General features: G+C 36.8%; 2 protein-coding genes across 2 annotated transcripts; one reads left to right on the top strand and one right to left on the bottom strand.

Moving 5' to 3' along the window:
* The first annotated feature begins 2,225 nt into the window (after positions 1-2,225).
* LOC132031278 (peroxisome biogenesis protein 7) lies at positions 2,226-3,906 on the top strand. Its single transcript, XM_059421177.1, has 2 exons — positions 2,226-2,816; positions 3,282-3,906. Exons 1-2 carry the CDS (start codon positions 2,273-2,275, stop codon positions 3,686-3,688), a joined length of 951 nt encoding a protein of 316 aa, XP_059277160.1. The 5' UTR covers positions 2,226-2,272; the 3' UTR covers positions 3,689-3,906.
* A 1,823-nt stretch (positions 3,907-5,729) lies between these two features.
* LOC132031277 (sodium/calcium exchanger NCL-like) lies at positions 5,730-14,034 on the bottom strand. Its single transcript, XM_059421176.1, has 7 exons — positions 13,643-14,034; positions 11,382-11,567; positions 10,551-10,732; positions 9,961-10,106; positions 9,605-9,884; positions 9,218-9,520; positions 5,730-6,145 (listed from the first exon to the last, which is right to left on the bottom strand). The coding sequence occupies exons 1-7, from the start codon at positions 14,007-14,009 to the stop codon at positions 5,897-5,899; spliced, it is 1,713 nt and encodes a 570-aa protein (XP_059277159.1). The 5' UTR covers positions 14,010-14,034; the 3' UTR covers positions 5,730-5,896.
* Positions 14,035-15,551: the final 1,517 nt, after the last annotated feature.

Here is a 15,551-nt window from a genome sequence, read left to right as displayed (position 1 = left end):
TTTTATCCATCAATCGCCTATACGAGAGAAAGTCTTTGAAACGGTTTTATATGGATGAAGCACATCCATTAAGTACTCCAATGGTTGTTCGATCACTTGATGCGAATAAAGATCCGTTCCGACCTCAAGAAAAGAATGAGGAAATTCTTGGTCCTGAAGTACCATATCTTAGTGCAATTGGTGCACTAATGTATCTTGCCAATACCACAAGCCGACATAGCATTTTCGGTTAATGTGTTAGAAAGATATAGTTGTGCTCCTACAAGGAGACACTGGAACGGAATTAAACACATATTGAGGTATCTAAAAGGGACTATCGATTTGGGCTTATTTTATTCTAGCAATTGCAGTCCCGATCTTGTTGGTTATGCCGATGCAGGGTATTTATCTGACCCACACAAAGCTAGATCTCAAACAGGCTATGTATTTATTTGTGGGGGTGCTGCCATATCTTGGCGATCTACAAAGCAGTCTATTGTGGCTACCTCATCAAATCATGCTGAGATAATAGCTATTCATAAGCGAGCCGTGAAGTTGTGTGGTGGCGGTCAATGATACATCTCATTCGAGAAAAGTGTGATTTGAAATGTGATAAAATACCCACAATCTTATATGAAGATAATGCAGCATGCATTGCCCAATTGAAGGGAGGATTCATAAAAGGAGATAGGACAAAGCACATTTCACCAAAGTTGTTCTTCACACACGAGCTCCAAAAGAATGGTGATATCAACGTGCAACAGATGATCGTTCAAGTGATAATATGGTCGATTTGTTCACCAAGTCTCTACCAACCGCAACTTTCGAAAAGATGGTGCACAAGATTGGAATGCGAAGACTCAAATATTTGGATTGAAGTTCTCGTCGGGGAGTTAATACGCGTTGTACTCTTTTTTTTTTTTCCTTTCAAGGTTTTTTGTCCCACTGGTTTTTCCTTGTAAGGTTTTTAATGAGGCAACCAAATAGCGTATTATTAGAAATATGTACTCTTTTTCCTTCACTAGAATTTTTTGGGTTTTTTCTAGTAAGGTTTTAATGAGGCATATTATCTATCGAAATAGACATCAAGGGAGTGTTATAAATATTATTATAATATTGTGATGTCTATCTTTAGGAGGAATTTTAGGGTTTGCTAGGGTTTGTGACTTTGGCACCAAGTCAATTCTCTCCTATAAATAGAGGTTCTCTTCATTGTATTTCATCCCTCATAAGAAATAAGAACTCTCTTCTCTCTTCTTCTACAAATATTTTTGCTTTAGTTTATTATTTTATAACATTTTCAAGAAAAAATATTTTTTTCGTGGTGGGGGGTGGTGCAAAAAAAAATAAAAACTTTTCAAAACTTCTTTTTTTAAAACAATTTTTTTTTTGGAAGGGTGGGGGTGCAAAAAAACAAAAAGAAAAACTTTTCAAAACTTTTTTTAAAAAAAATAAATTTTTTTGGGCGGGGGAAGGAGGGGGGAGGGGTGGGAGGAGGAGGAGTGGGGACGGGGTAGAAGAAAATCAAATTTTTTTTGTGGGGCGTGGGGGGAGGGTTGGGAGGAGGGGGGTGAAAAAACAAATAAAGAAAATCTATACTAAAAAAAAAATTGGGAGGAGGTATGGGGGGAGGAGGAGGAGGAGGGAAGGGGCTGGTGAAAAAGCAAATAAAAAATTAAAACTTCTTTAAAAAAAATTGGGGCGGGGGGTGGGGGAGGGTGGTGAGGAGGAGGAGGAGGGAGAGATGATAAAAAAGCAAATAAAAAATATCAAAATTTTTTGGGGGAAGAGGGGAGGGGGGCTGGTGGGTTTTTTGGATTAAGTTGGGATCTTTTTGTATTTTGTAAAAAATTAAGAAGTTTGAAAAAATACATTTTGGACCAATCTTCTTAATTTCAAATTTAATTGAGTTTTGATTTGATGTGGTCCCCATAAGTCACCTGTGGTAATTTCACAATTAAAAGGTCACCTTTAGTTAAATCTTCGGAGAAAGTTCCTCCATAAAAGGATGGAGAAGGATGATTTTAGAAAACTTAAAGGGTATTCTTGGTTTTAAATAAAATAAAATAAGGATGTAATGAAAGTTTAGGTCAAACAAGAGGATGATATTGGTTAAAAATTTAACTTAAAGAACCAAAGCCGCTCAATTGATAGTTGAATGATTAATTTGGAGCTAGTATAAAAACAGAGGGACCATTCGTGTGATAATTTGCTACTCCGGAGCAGAAAAGGGCATAATCCCCAATCCCCAAACCACGGGCAGTGTGTAAGATCAGAAAGAAAGAAGGGGAAGATGCCGGTATTCAAAACGCCGTTTAACGGTTACTCCGTGAAATTCAGCCCCTTTTACGAAAACCGACTGGCTGTGGCGACCGCGCAGAATTTCGGGATCCTTGGTAACGGCAGAGTTCACATTCTTGAGCTCACTCCAAACGGACCAATTTCGGAGCTTGCCTCGTTTGACACCGCTGATGGTGTTTACGATGTTTGCTGGTCGGAAGCTCACGATTCCCTGGTAATCGCTGCAAGTGGTGATGGTTCTGTGAAACTCTACGACCTTTCTTTGCCTCCCACCAATAACCCCATTCGTTCTTTTAAGGAACATACACGAGAAGTTCACTCTGTAGACTATAATACCGTCAGAAAAGACTCCTTCTTATCAGCCTCTTGGGATGATACTGTCAAGCTATGGACAGTCGATAGAAATGCTAGTGTTAGGACTTTTAAGGAGCATGCTTATTGTGTCTATTCCGCTGCTTGGAATCCAAGACATGCTGATATCTTTGCATCTGCTTCTGGGGATTGTACTACTCGCATCTGGGATGTTCGCGAACCAGGTATCTTTTTCTTGCTAAGGAAAATCGTTAATTTTATTCGAATGTAGGTAAACTAGGGTTGACTTGTTTTCTGGTTTTCTTTTATTTGTTGTATCACCTAGAAAAGGGGACAGTTTTTGATCTCGTAATTATCTTTTTCAAGTGTGGGAACATGGTGAATCAGTGTACCCAGTTGGTTGGCTAACCTGTAACTTTCACCTTTTTAATGGGGTTCAATTCCCCACCTTATAATCCCTACTATGTATAGTAAAAAAGCTATTTTTGGTTTTAAAGGTGTGGGGATATATTCCGGCTTGAGAGTAATAATAATGACCACGATATTCATTAAAGTGATTTTGTTCCATAATTGGTAGAGAAGAACTAGTTCAGTTATTGCAAGATCATAACTTTGAGTGCTGAGGTTTGTAAAGAAGTTGATGGAACTACACATTTTAATCATTATAATTTCATTCATGATTTGTGAAGGGTCTACCATGATTCTTCCTGCACACGAGTTTGAAATCCTGGCATGTGACTGGAATAAGTATGATGATTGTATCATTGCAACCGCATCAGTTGATAAGTCAATCAAGGTTTGGGATGTTAGGAATTATAGAGTGCCAATAGCAGTGCTTAATGGGCATGGATATGCAGTGAGGAAAGTGAGGTTTTCACCACATAGAGCGAGTGCGATGGTTTCTTGTTCATATGACATGACTGTTTGCATGTGGGATTACATGGTGGAAGATGCACTTATTGGGAGGTATGATCATCACACAGAGTTTGCTGTTGGAGTTGATATTAGCGTTCTCGTTGAAGGTCTATTGGCTAGTACAGGATGGGATGAACTTGTTTATGTTTGGCAACATGGAATGGACCCTAGAGCTTCTTGACAAAGAGATGTCAAACTTTTTCTTCTTTTTACTCATGTACTTTATTTTAAAAGCAGAAGTGATAAAACATATCTTTTTTAGTCTCTTATCATGTCTTCTGTTGAAGTTATAGAATAATTTGAAGTTTCATTGTATTTAAGATTATGGTAAAACCTTGATGAATAACATTTACACCAAAAAACTTTGATGTTCCAAAAAATATGCACTGTATTCAATCCTTTTGGGTTCTTCTGCATTGCATTTTTGGAATATCAGTTCCCTGAATTTGTTTAATATTATTCAGAATTTTATTAGGGGCAGCGGGTGAGGTAAGGGTTGAAAAGAAGGCAATATCCTTCTGATTGTCGTGATTTAGCTTGATTTGTGCAAAGGCATTTTTATTTAAATGCCTTCAACCATACTTTAGTGGAAGATGCATTCCTGATCAAGCACTTAGACTCATTCTTGTTATTCATAGGTTCGTGTTAATTCTTCTAACATGTCTTGCTTACTTGAGGGATCATCATGTCATGGGGTCTATAGTATATTTAACAATGCATTTTGACGGAAGATAGACAACTAAATATGCTCAACTACACTCTGAAGGGTTAAAGGATAAAAAATAACCGATGTTCAAAATGACTTTTAATTGGGTTTTCAATTTTATGAGAAGTTGCATTGGCCATCGAGTTATGGTCTTGATCTATGGTGTATGATTCATGAGACCATGGGTTGAGGGCTTGAGATCTACAGATTGTGAAATTTGAAGAATGATACCCTTTCCGTGAGCGTGGAGATGGTCAGAGTTCTGCTGATGAGTAACGTCCTAGTTGGTATGTACAAGTGTCATGAAAATTATGAGATGCTTCTTTGTAGATGGTGGTAAACCTTCTTCAATTTAGTTAACTGCAGTCCTCATAAAACTTCTCTTTTAATCTTGACTGTAAACACTGTTTCCTGGTTAGATTATCACTACTGGTACAGACTTGCAGGTTGTGTCTGGTGGCGGGCACATATGAACCTTGGAAAGTTTCAGGTATACGACATTGTACTATTACACTTATGTCTGCCTGATACTGGGACTTAGTAAAGGATTCAGGTTTCGCGTTTAGAGAAGGGCTAAGATAAGAAACTAGTATAACTTTGGTTATCTGTTTACTGACTCTGTAAACAAAATGCTTACTTCGCTAAATCTGCACTCCAGCAAAACTTTGATATTTGTAGAAGGATCAGTTTACAAGCAAGTTGGGTCTGGTGCTGGGAAGAAGAAAGTGAACTGTTTAATGTTGGGTATAATTCTAGCCTGAAGACAGTTTGCCTATGTAGAATGAGAAGGGTCCTTTCTTTGAGGATTTGGCAATGCTATTCCTTGTCCGTATTTTGTATCTCAAGTATCATGTCTCCACATGGTTTTGCTGCTTGCATCAACATTTAGTATATTCTTCATGCTTGCACAGGGTCGGTCTTCTGTGAGTTGAAATTTCCTTCCTGATGTTATTTTTGAGGTACAAAAGGGAAACAGAAGCGGCTGCAATAGGGCAAGAGATATGACATATTTTCTCTTGAAGTATAATCCTCTTGCAGCATTCCGCCGAGTATAAAGAATCAACCAGCTAAATATAGACGTGCTGTCACGCCCCAACCTGGGGAGGCATGGCCGGCACCTGGTGCCTTACTAGGCCCGAGAGCACCACTCTGAATTCTAAAAAATTCTCGATAAATATCACCTTGAATAATGCCATAGTTGATACCAAAACCTGTATTCATCCCACGATAATTCAAGCAAGTCAAAGGAAGAATGCTGCCATAGTTTAATGTTTGAATCATATAAGGTACCACTTGAACAATGAGGTTTTCTTAAACTAAAAAGTCAAGTATTATAGCATGTTGAAACAGAAACAGCTTAACATTGATCTAAAATGTTTGGCTTTTTTGGCGTGCGGGTTGGGGAGAGAAGAAAGATTTAAGTCGGAAAGAAGTCAGAAAATGTTTAAATAAGAGCTGAAAAGGAGAATTTTAATAGTGCAAAAACTGCAAATTACATCAAAAGGAGAAACTGATATGCAGAAGCGGTCAGCTTAATAATAGTGAGATGGTTTATTACAAGAGGGAAAGTAGAGGTACAGATACAACCAAATAGCCTCAGCTTTTAAGTTAATGAAGTTTTAGCATGTCCAACAGCAACTTAAATGCGGTGTAGCTCAAAATACAAATTCAACCAAAAGGGTCTTAAGTCCAACCAAATTTGTAGTCAAGAACATATACAAGTACAAGAGACAAGGGATAAAGTAGAAAAGCTAGCATAGAAGTCCAAAGGGGAAAGGTGCTACGAACACTTGCAAAGACCCCCACAGCAACACAAACAATTAGAATAACGAGCACTTCTGATGAGAAGTCCCATGACAATCCTCTGGCATAGACGAGAGACAGGAAGACGGATAGACAAAGGAGATTGTTCATAGTCACTGATCCGTACAACTGCAAGGTACCATCACATATGTTATCAAACTTAGACAATTGTATCAAGTGATATAAGCGATCAACCAGCTCAATTGCTCATTACAGAACAAACTAGAGTTGGAAAGTGTACTCATGCAACATTTAAAATTGATAAACAAGCCATATGTTGTGCCTTACTTTCCCGAGAAACAAGTAAGAGAACCTTTCATATGAGTAGCCAGGCTACACTGACATTTAAGTAAATTCTGCGACAAAGAGAAATAAAACTTTGGCATGAAAGGTAATCTTTACAAAGTCCTATTAGCAATTTTCCCATGGACGACATATTGATTGTCATGCACCCAAGTGGCGGAGTCAGGATTTTCATTAAGGGGGTTCAAAAATATAAAGTAGTAAACAACGAAGAAGCAAAGGGGGTTCAACATCTACTATATATATACATAAAAAATAATTTTAACTCTGTATATACAGGGTAATTTTCGCCGAAGGGGGTTCGGATGAACCCCCTAGCCATTACCTGGCTCCGCCCCTGAATTGCACCAATGCCTAAAGGAACAAAACCTCCTACTTGAGGTCTCTGTCGGCTGATTTACTTCAAGGGACCATATCATATTAAGGAACTCTATCTGCCAGCATATCTAAGCAGTAGTGCTATGGAAGAGTTAGAAATGCTGAACCTCAAGAGGTCTTTCAACATATCGGAAAGAAAGAGGGGGGGGATTACAATCCCTTTAGACTGGATTGAGAGGATTAGTTGCTTAATAACAATCCTTCTTTCATTTTGGCATTGGACTCATAGCCTTTCCTGAAGTTAGTCAATTATGGAGCTTGCTTTACAATGGAATTAAACTTTACCAAGAAAACCTGCCGCGTATTCTTTTTTATCAACTCTGTGTCAATCCCAAATAGGTAGGGATAAGCTATATGAATCTTGTGTGTCTACTCCACTCATTTCCGGTTCTATTTTATTCCTAGTAAGTAACTGGTTTTGAGGAAAGTAAATAATTCTCTGAAACTAGATGTTACTTTAGATCTCACACTAATCCCACACGGACATACAAATTCTAAACAAACTGCAAAAAGTCTTAAAAAAGGACAAACTCTTAACAATTGGTTGATATGTCTCTATAAATCTTTCACGTCCATTGTGCTTTGTTTTTAGCTAATTCACATGAAGAAAGAAAATAAAATTAGTGGACATCGAAGGGTAAAATAAAAGGAAAGCAAAATGCTAGAGAACAAGAAAGAAGAGGGAGCAAATGGACAGGAAGAAGTAATGACGAATAAGTCTTTTTCACTCTTACATAAAGGAGCCTAATGCACGGATTATAATCTCGTCTAAGGGATAAAGAGAGTAATTCTAATAATTAATCCAGTCTTGTGTGCACAAAAAAGCTACCAGATATTGGGATTGTCAGGTTGTCAAATAAGGAGATTTATGCCCCTCACATTTTTCCTCTTTCTATTCTCTTGCCTCCTTTTTCCCCTCGCCCTTTCCCAATGTCCGCACCCAAACAACATAGCCTCGACCTTCCACCATCAACTATCCATCTGCCTACCTTGTTTTCCGATGGCCTCTTTCTGTCCCACCCCTCTAATTAGTTTTAAAAGAAGGATGGTTAAAACTGAGAAGAGTTATCGGAGTGTTACGTTATAGGAGGATATCTATCAAGTGAAAGACAAGTTCTATAGAACAGTTGTAAGACCGACAACATTATATGGTAATGGACGTTCGGACATATCTACAAGATCAGTGTAGAAAAATGCAAATATAAAAATTAGATGTGCGGTCACATAAGATTAGACAAAGTTAAAAATTATCCCGCTCGGTATAAGTTACGAGCAGGCACATAGAGAAGACAAAATGAGAGATTGCCCGATATGGTTTGGTCATGTCATACGTAAATTTCTGGATGCACCACTCTGTCAGTGTGAAATGATGATGATTCAAGTTGTTAAAAGGAAAGGGGGTCAATTACCATCTCAAAAAGGGAAGAAGAAGGAAACAGGATAAACCTCTAAAATCACATGGAAGAAAGTTATCTCCAAAGACCTATAATCTCTTGGTTGTAGACTTAGCGATAAATAGAACACAATAGAAGAAAAAGATATGAATAGTTGATACCAACTAGATGAGATAAAGGCTTAGTTATGTCAGTATGCTTAGATTAGGTCCAATATTTGCAAGGGCTTCTTAATTTTGTTTGAGATTTGTGTTTCAACTAAAATTACGGAAAACTGACATTGTTGGAGAATCTAAATTATTGATTGGAGAGCAAAATAGATCGATCCCAACTAGCTTGGGATTGAGGTGTAGTTGGTTTTGTTGTTTTTCTTTAGTACCATATCACTTGTTTCCTATCAAATGGAACAGACAATAAGCCATGTAAACAAATTGGGAAGGATGAGTACAATTTTAAGCAAGTTTAAATGTAAATGTGTGTTTGCAGCAAAGAGAAAAGAGGAGTTTGTGGCAGAGGTAATTTATTCATCAAAAGTTTTAATCAGGTATTCTGAACGGGTGGCACACCAAATAATAGACAAGATAAGTGATGGAATACTCTATCCAGTATCCATAATCTGATGTTACCAAATGGGTCAGAGGAATAACCGTCCTCCATTTAGTAATTTAAACCCCTTCCAACCATCTATCGCTCCTTTATCTCATCCTGCATCTACTGTTCCTTTTTTCTCTACTGTTCCTTTTTTCTGAATGCTATGTAATGCTTTCCCTATTTGCTATGTCGGGTTTACTTCTGTATTTCCTCTCTAAACTGCTTTGATATGCTTTACTTGAGCCGGGGGTCTATCGGAAACAGCCTCTCTACCTCCACGAGGTAGGCGTAAGGTCTGGCCGTACACTCTACCCTCCCTGGACCCCACTTGTGGGATTACACTGGATGTGTTGTTGCTTATCTCATCCTGCATACTGACTGAACCTAAGGGATTTGACAAATTGGGAAACCTCAAATCAAGTCAGCCTCTTGATGTTCATTAATGATCTTCCAGGTTCATTGATGCAAGTAATGGGTAGCAAAACCACAATTTCGACTACATTAAAGGACAGAAGCTGCATAAGAAAAAACAAACCTCAGAAAATGTTAATGATGCAGATCTCAACTTTTTCCGGCTAGCAAAGACAATAGCTGACACTGCCTCACTGGAGTTGGTTGCCAGTGGCAGCGCTATGAATGAGATGAAGAAAGAAGGAATGCTGGTGGCACTGGAGAAATTATTGACAGCATCAACCAGGGGATCAGCAAACACGGCAGCAATGACGGTGCCCAGCAACAGCAATAGAACAGCCTTAATTGCAATTGATCTGGGATTTTCAACATCTTCAACACCTCCGTCACCTTGATCCCCTAAGAAATGGTGTTCTCTCCTTGTTTCCTGCAAGCATGTGTACATTTTATCACTATCTTCATTCTTCGCGGCAATAAAATATCTAGATAAGGTCATCAAAACTCAACAAACCTCATGCAAATCAGTGAGATACTTCATTGTATCAGAAGGACCAGTTTCAAGAGAAGGAGCCTTGGAACCTCTGGCCTCATTAAGCCATTTTGCAACTCCAGCAGTGAACTCAGACAGTTCAATTTGGTGATCATGAGAAGTATCGAAGTCTTTCATCAGTTTTTCCACAGCATCCTTCTCAATTTGGTTTATCTCATCAAGACGGATTCCTACTACCAGAGCTCTTAATTCAGAGCGGGAAAGATAACCATCATCATCTTCGTCAATCGCCTTGAATAGCCTGTCATGTAATCCTTCATCACGTTGATAGCATTCTAAAAATGATAAAACAGTGCAGAAAGCATTTTCAATCTTACTTCTCCAAAACGTCTATATTTGGCTCTCCCTGGTCTGTACAAAGCCTCCCCAATGCACGTTTTCTTAAATGTTTCAAAACTCCTGATATAACATGCTTCTGTTTTACATAAGCAAGTCGTCTACTCTGTATCCAAGGCTGAAAGACCTGCATTAAAAGTTAAAGAGAAGTTTAGAAGGACTTGCTTCATAAAAGAAGAGAAGAAACAAGTCATGATTCCTAGCTTTAAAACAATGAAACTATTTATCAACCAGACACCCAGTTTATAGGATGAGAATAGATTTATCTTTATTTGTTTCTCTTTTCTGGAAGAGGAAGAGGTGTACAAGTGGCATCATGTTGTCTTTTGATACAAGTTCAACTCAGGTGATTATGTGGAAAGTCTGGTATCCACTACTTAAAGCACGAAAAATAATAGGGGTTGCTATTTCCTATTTGATAAAATTCAGTTCAAAACTGTAAAAATTGATATTTATATCCAAAAAGTGCAGTCAAGGCAGATCTTTGCAGTAAAAGGCTTTGCAGTTTCAAAGAAAATGAGAGTAATCACAGTGATTAGAAGATAAAAACACATGGGCGATGTTACAATACCTGATAGAGACAATAAGAAACAAGCAGTGTAAGTGAAACGATTAGAGCAATCAAGACAGAAAAATGTCTTGCTGAAGTTGAACTGAGGAGCTGTGGCAATTGGACAACAAGAAATGGAGTTACAGACACAGCCATTATCGTTGCAGCATGGCTTGTCCAGACGTCAGTACTAACACCAGAACCTACATTGATAGCTACTCATTGAATAGAAGCATCTTGATACACAAAATTTGCTATAGGGTAGCAGGAATATCACTTGCATAAGTACAAAGTTACTGACTCTATAGATTGCATGGAATTAATATGGCAAAACACCAACAAATTTCACGGACCAGTTAAGTAAATTGGAACAAGTAAGCTGTCATCACAGATATTTCAGAGCCCCGAACTTTTGGTCTTTGTCGCTTCCTCTAGTCACTATGAGAGTCATGCACTATGAGCTCAATACATATATCTAGTCCCTGTAGTTTTGGTAATCAGATGGTAGACAAGTTTTGTGAAATATCCCATATTGTACACATGTAACGAACTCTCTCAATAAATCTCAGATTCTGATTGGCTATTGGAGATCAGTATTTCTACTAGGAATCCAATTCTTTGTCTTGCCTTTAGAGTCCAAACTTGTCTTTTAGGAAAACTCCTTACACACATCCTCCTTATGGTCCAAGTATTTCAAAGACGAGAGTAGATTTAATCTATACAAAGGCAGGGGGTGAAAGAATAACAGAAAGTGGTCTCTAGATATATACTTCAGGACAAAAAGGAGGGAAGAACAAGAAGGAACTTGTACATGTTTCTGTAAACATATTCTAAGGAGTTAAAGGGGCAAACCCGTCAAGCTGAATCTTTTAGTGTCTTTCGAGTCTACAGCAATAGAATTTTGTATGTCGCACTTGCCAACAATGCAACAGATTCCCCAAATAACAGTAATAAGCATCACAGTTGACCCAGCTAGCAAGCCCATTCCTACAGAAACCTGGCTCTGAGCAGCTGCAGGACTTCCAGATATCCCTGATACTGAAACAATGAAGTGAAAAGTAATAAAGAATTTGCGAAGCTCATTATGGCTTGTAACATATGGCTTTAAATGATATAGTATGCATTCAGGTTAACAAATACAATAGGAATCTTAGTGATTTTTCGGGGTAAGGTGTTGCAATCTCGGGGACAAAGTAAAATTCACTTGAATCGACTCTTGTGCAGTATTTCTTAATAAAGTAAGATTGCGTCAATCCCTTAATTCAGTTGGCATATTAGATCTTGAAAACGAGTTAGAAGTAATTCTACTCATTATTAAGTTATTTTCGCCTCATTTATTCCCCTCAAGATCAAGGTTCATATTATAAGGTTTGAACGAGTGCTTAGGTGCATGCCACCCAAAGAAGCATGTAGACTATGAGACATAGGGTAGGATCAGTGCTACAACAACAATAACATACCCAGTATAGTCCCACAAATGGGGTATGGGGAGAGTAGGATGTACGCTTTCCGATAGACCCTCGGCACAATTGTAGGATCAGTGCTACGAAAGAAAAATATGGGAATGCCCTTTATTTTAATTTTTTTGGATAAACGGGAATGACTTATGAATCCACTGATGAGTATGAAGCTAATTTTAAGAAACATTGACTAAAATTTCAGACAAAAGACCTGCCCAAGGATTTCAAGATCCTGCATAAGAAAGCTGCACAATATCTTAACATGTGGATAGTCCTATATTTTTTGAAGTGTTATAATACGAGTAGTAATTAAGACAGCCTTTAGTTGTTTAAAAATTGGGGCTTTTAGCACTTGGCCACTGATAGTTTGAGACAACTAGCACATAACACATTGTATATTAACTATTATATCAAGCACACTGTTGCAAAATATTTTTATTTAGCACATACTTATCTACATTTTCACTCTAACTAGTACTAGTTAACATCCCATTGATTGTTACGGCTCAAGAAAACATCATTTCATTGTTACTCCCTCTGTCCAATTTATATGACACACTTTTCTTTTTAGTCAATCCAAAAAGAATGACACATTTCCTTATTTGGCAACAATTTAACTTTAAACTTTATCTTTTATACTTAACGAGACGATCTATAACTATACAAATATCTTTGACTTGTTTTAAACCACAAAATTCAAAAATCTTCTTTTATTTTTTAAACTCCGTGACGAGTCAAACTACATCGCCTTCCCCCACCTATGGATTCCAACACCCAGATGAAAAGAGAAGTTTTTAACGAATTCCATGTGTATATGCACTAAATTACTATTGAAAAGATTACGTAAAACAGATTTTGTTGTGAATCTATTGAGATTAAAAAAGAAACTGAATCTTGAGATCTTAAGAAATTATTAAAAGTTTGACATGTGACTCTTGTTTATATCACAACACAATAACAACTTTGTGTTGTACCCCACGCTCTCCCCAAAAAAAGGCAGATTGTCCAGGACTGGCTCAAAAAATAATAGGATAAAAAAAAACATAAAATATTACTGCCTCCTACATTTAATATGTACTTGTTAGACGAAGAAACTCTGACTATCAATAGTCAACGTGGAGACATATTATAAAAGTATATATGACTTGGCATGTGAGATATATTATAAAAATATTTGTCAACGGGATTGAATTTCGGAGTTAAATACACTAGATTAATTTATTTTCTCAAAACGTACATGTTCCGATGCTATACGAAAATACCATAACAATTAACAAGTGCAGTTATCCTTATATCAAATGAAAAATATTCTTTCCGTAACCATTTACAAGACCTTTTGGATTTCGAAAGTTGATTAATTTTTTTTTTTTTACCGAAATTTTCGTTTATGCCTTTTTAATATTTTTAAAGTTTTTAATTGTTAGTGATTTATAGTATTTTTGACGTAGTTTCCAAATCACTAAGATTCCAAACTAGCGAAATTGATCTTATTCTTCCAAACTTACCCTTATTTATAATCAAAAATCATTATCATAATTTTCTAAGAGTAAGCAATTTCTTAAGAAGTATGCATAAGCTAAAAACACTACTTATTATGGAATGGAGGGAGTACAGTGTAAGAAAAATTCGAAAATGAGTGAAGAATAATGGTACCGAAAATGAGCATAGCATCAGGAAGAGCACCAAGCACAGGAAGAAATAGTCCACCAATAAGACCAGGTCCTAAAATCTCAAGCAAGAGTTCACTACCAGCAGACAGATACATAGCACCAAGGAACATAAGATAACCATAAACCAAAATAAGAAAAGCATTTCCAAAAGCAGTATTAGTACAAGGCAGAAATCCATAACTCTGTTCACAACTCTCTTCCACGGCACCGGCAAAATTATTCCAGTAGAGCCGGAGAATATCTGAGTCACGACCGATCCCGGTATGAACTCCATCGGATATTAAACGGCCGTAAACGGTGCCGGGGAAGACAAGGAGGATGAGGAGAAGGAGATATGTTTTCAGATGCATTTTTACGAATGGTATAAAAATATATACTGAATGTTCTTTATATATATAGAGAGAGAGAGATAGTAATCAAAAACATACGTGACGTGTTACTTTTTTTAGCGAGTTTCGTACCTCAATTTAGTTGTTCCATTTTTCTATTTCAATTATCACCATTTATAGTTAGAGCATCGTGGTAATTCAGGTAGGTAATATCGAGGTGTGTTTTAGATATAGGGAAAAAAACAACTGATAATTAGGTGTTGAACTCGTGAAAAAACAATAATTTAGTGTGTTTTATACTACTGTTATACATCTAGTACAGTTTATATACAGGTCTTATACTGCTGTTATACATCTAGTACAGTATAATATACTTCACTAGACCACTATATATAGAAGGGACACAGGTCTTTTCGGTCTTGGATAACTGAGAGTGGGAATCGAAGTGGTCACTGGTCACTCACAGGTGTTTAACAGATATTTGTATTTACGGGTGTGGGGTCATCCTGAAAATGATGTGGGAGTAACTTTTTCTAACGGAAGGTGAAATAAAGGGTATTCAAATTTCGAGTTGAAATTTAGCTAGTCGACATAGATTTCCAAATTCTTTTTCAAAAATCTAATTTAGGTGAAATTTATTTGAATTTGGAAAAAAAGACTTCTAAAATCTATGACCAAACGAAAGCGCAAACAAGAGTTGGAAGTTACAATTTTGTTTAGATGGAGTATATATTTTACTTGAACAATAAGCCGAGAACTCATGAATGAAAATAATTATTCATCTGAAACATTTTCAAAACAAGTTTAGAATATTTCATCATATTTAGGAATAATATCAGAGATTTCTTAAGGAATCCTTCATTTCAATGATGAATTCACAACTCAAACAGGGGTGGAGCCGGTCTTTCGGTTATGGATTCGGCTGAGTCCAGTAATCGAAGGTCCAAACTTTTTATTTGTTAAAAAATTCATTGAGCATGTATAGATTATTAATTTCAAATTCAGTGACTTTAAAGAATTAGAATACAAAGCTCTATAAGCTTTAAATCCTGATTTCGTCTCTACCTACAAAATTAAGTAATAGATATGTTATTAATAATATAATACATATCATATACCCATTATTCACATTTTAGTGGCACGCACGCGTCGTTGTACATAAGGTAAAATACAAATAATTTTAAAATCTTACCATTGAATGCATATGATTCCCGGTACCGACTTGAGCCGAAAGCAAGTAAAGCACTTGTTAAGTTGTTTTGGGCCCCAAAAATACTGAAGTCCTAAAAATATTAGTACTAAATTACTACCATATATAAGATAATCACGGGGCTTTTATAGTCCTCACAAAAATTTTCAATAGAATGTCAAACTTTTCAATTAATTACTTATAGGTCCTGATCTTAATTTTTAAAATAAAATTTATTTTTTGCTCGTATGGTCTACTTTTCAAAAGTTGTCGAACATTCTACCTTATTTTTCCTGTTATTTGTTTTTTTTTTTTGGGGGGGCGTCCGAAGATTCGATCATTTTTGTATGATTTCTCTTATTAAGCCCTTTCAA

This window comes from Lycium ferocissimum, chromosome 9 (genome assembly GCF_029784015.1).
Source record: "Lycium ferocissimum isolate CSIRO_LF1 chromosome 9, AGI_CSIRO_Lferr_CH_V1, whole genome shotgun sequence".
In the NCBI taxonomy this organism is placed as follows: domain Eukaryota; kingdom Viridiplantae; phylum Streptophyta; class Magnoliopsida; order Solanales; family Solanaceae; genus Lycium; species Lycium ferocissimum.
The sequence above is the reverse complement of the archived record's forward strand: the minus strand, read 5'-3'. Positions and strand labels throughout refer to the sequence as shown.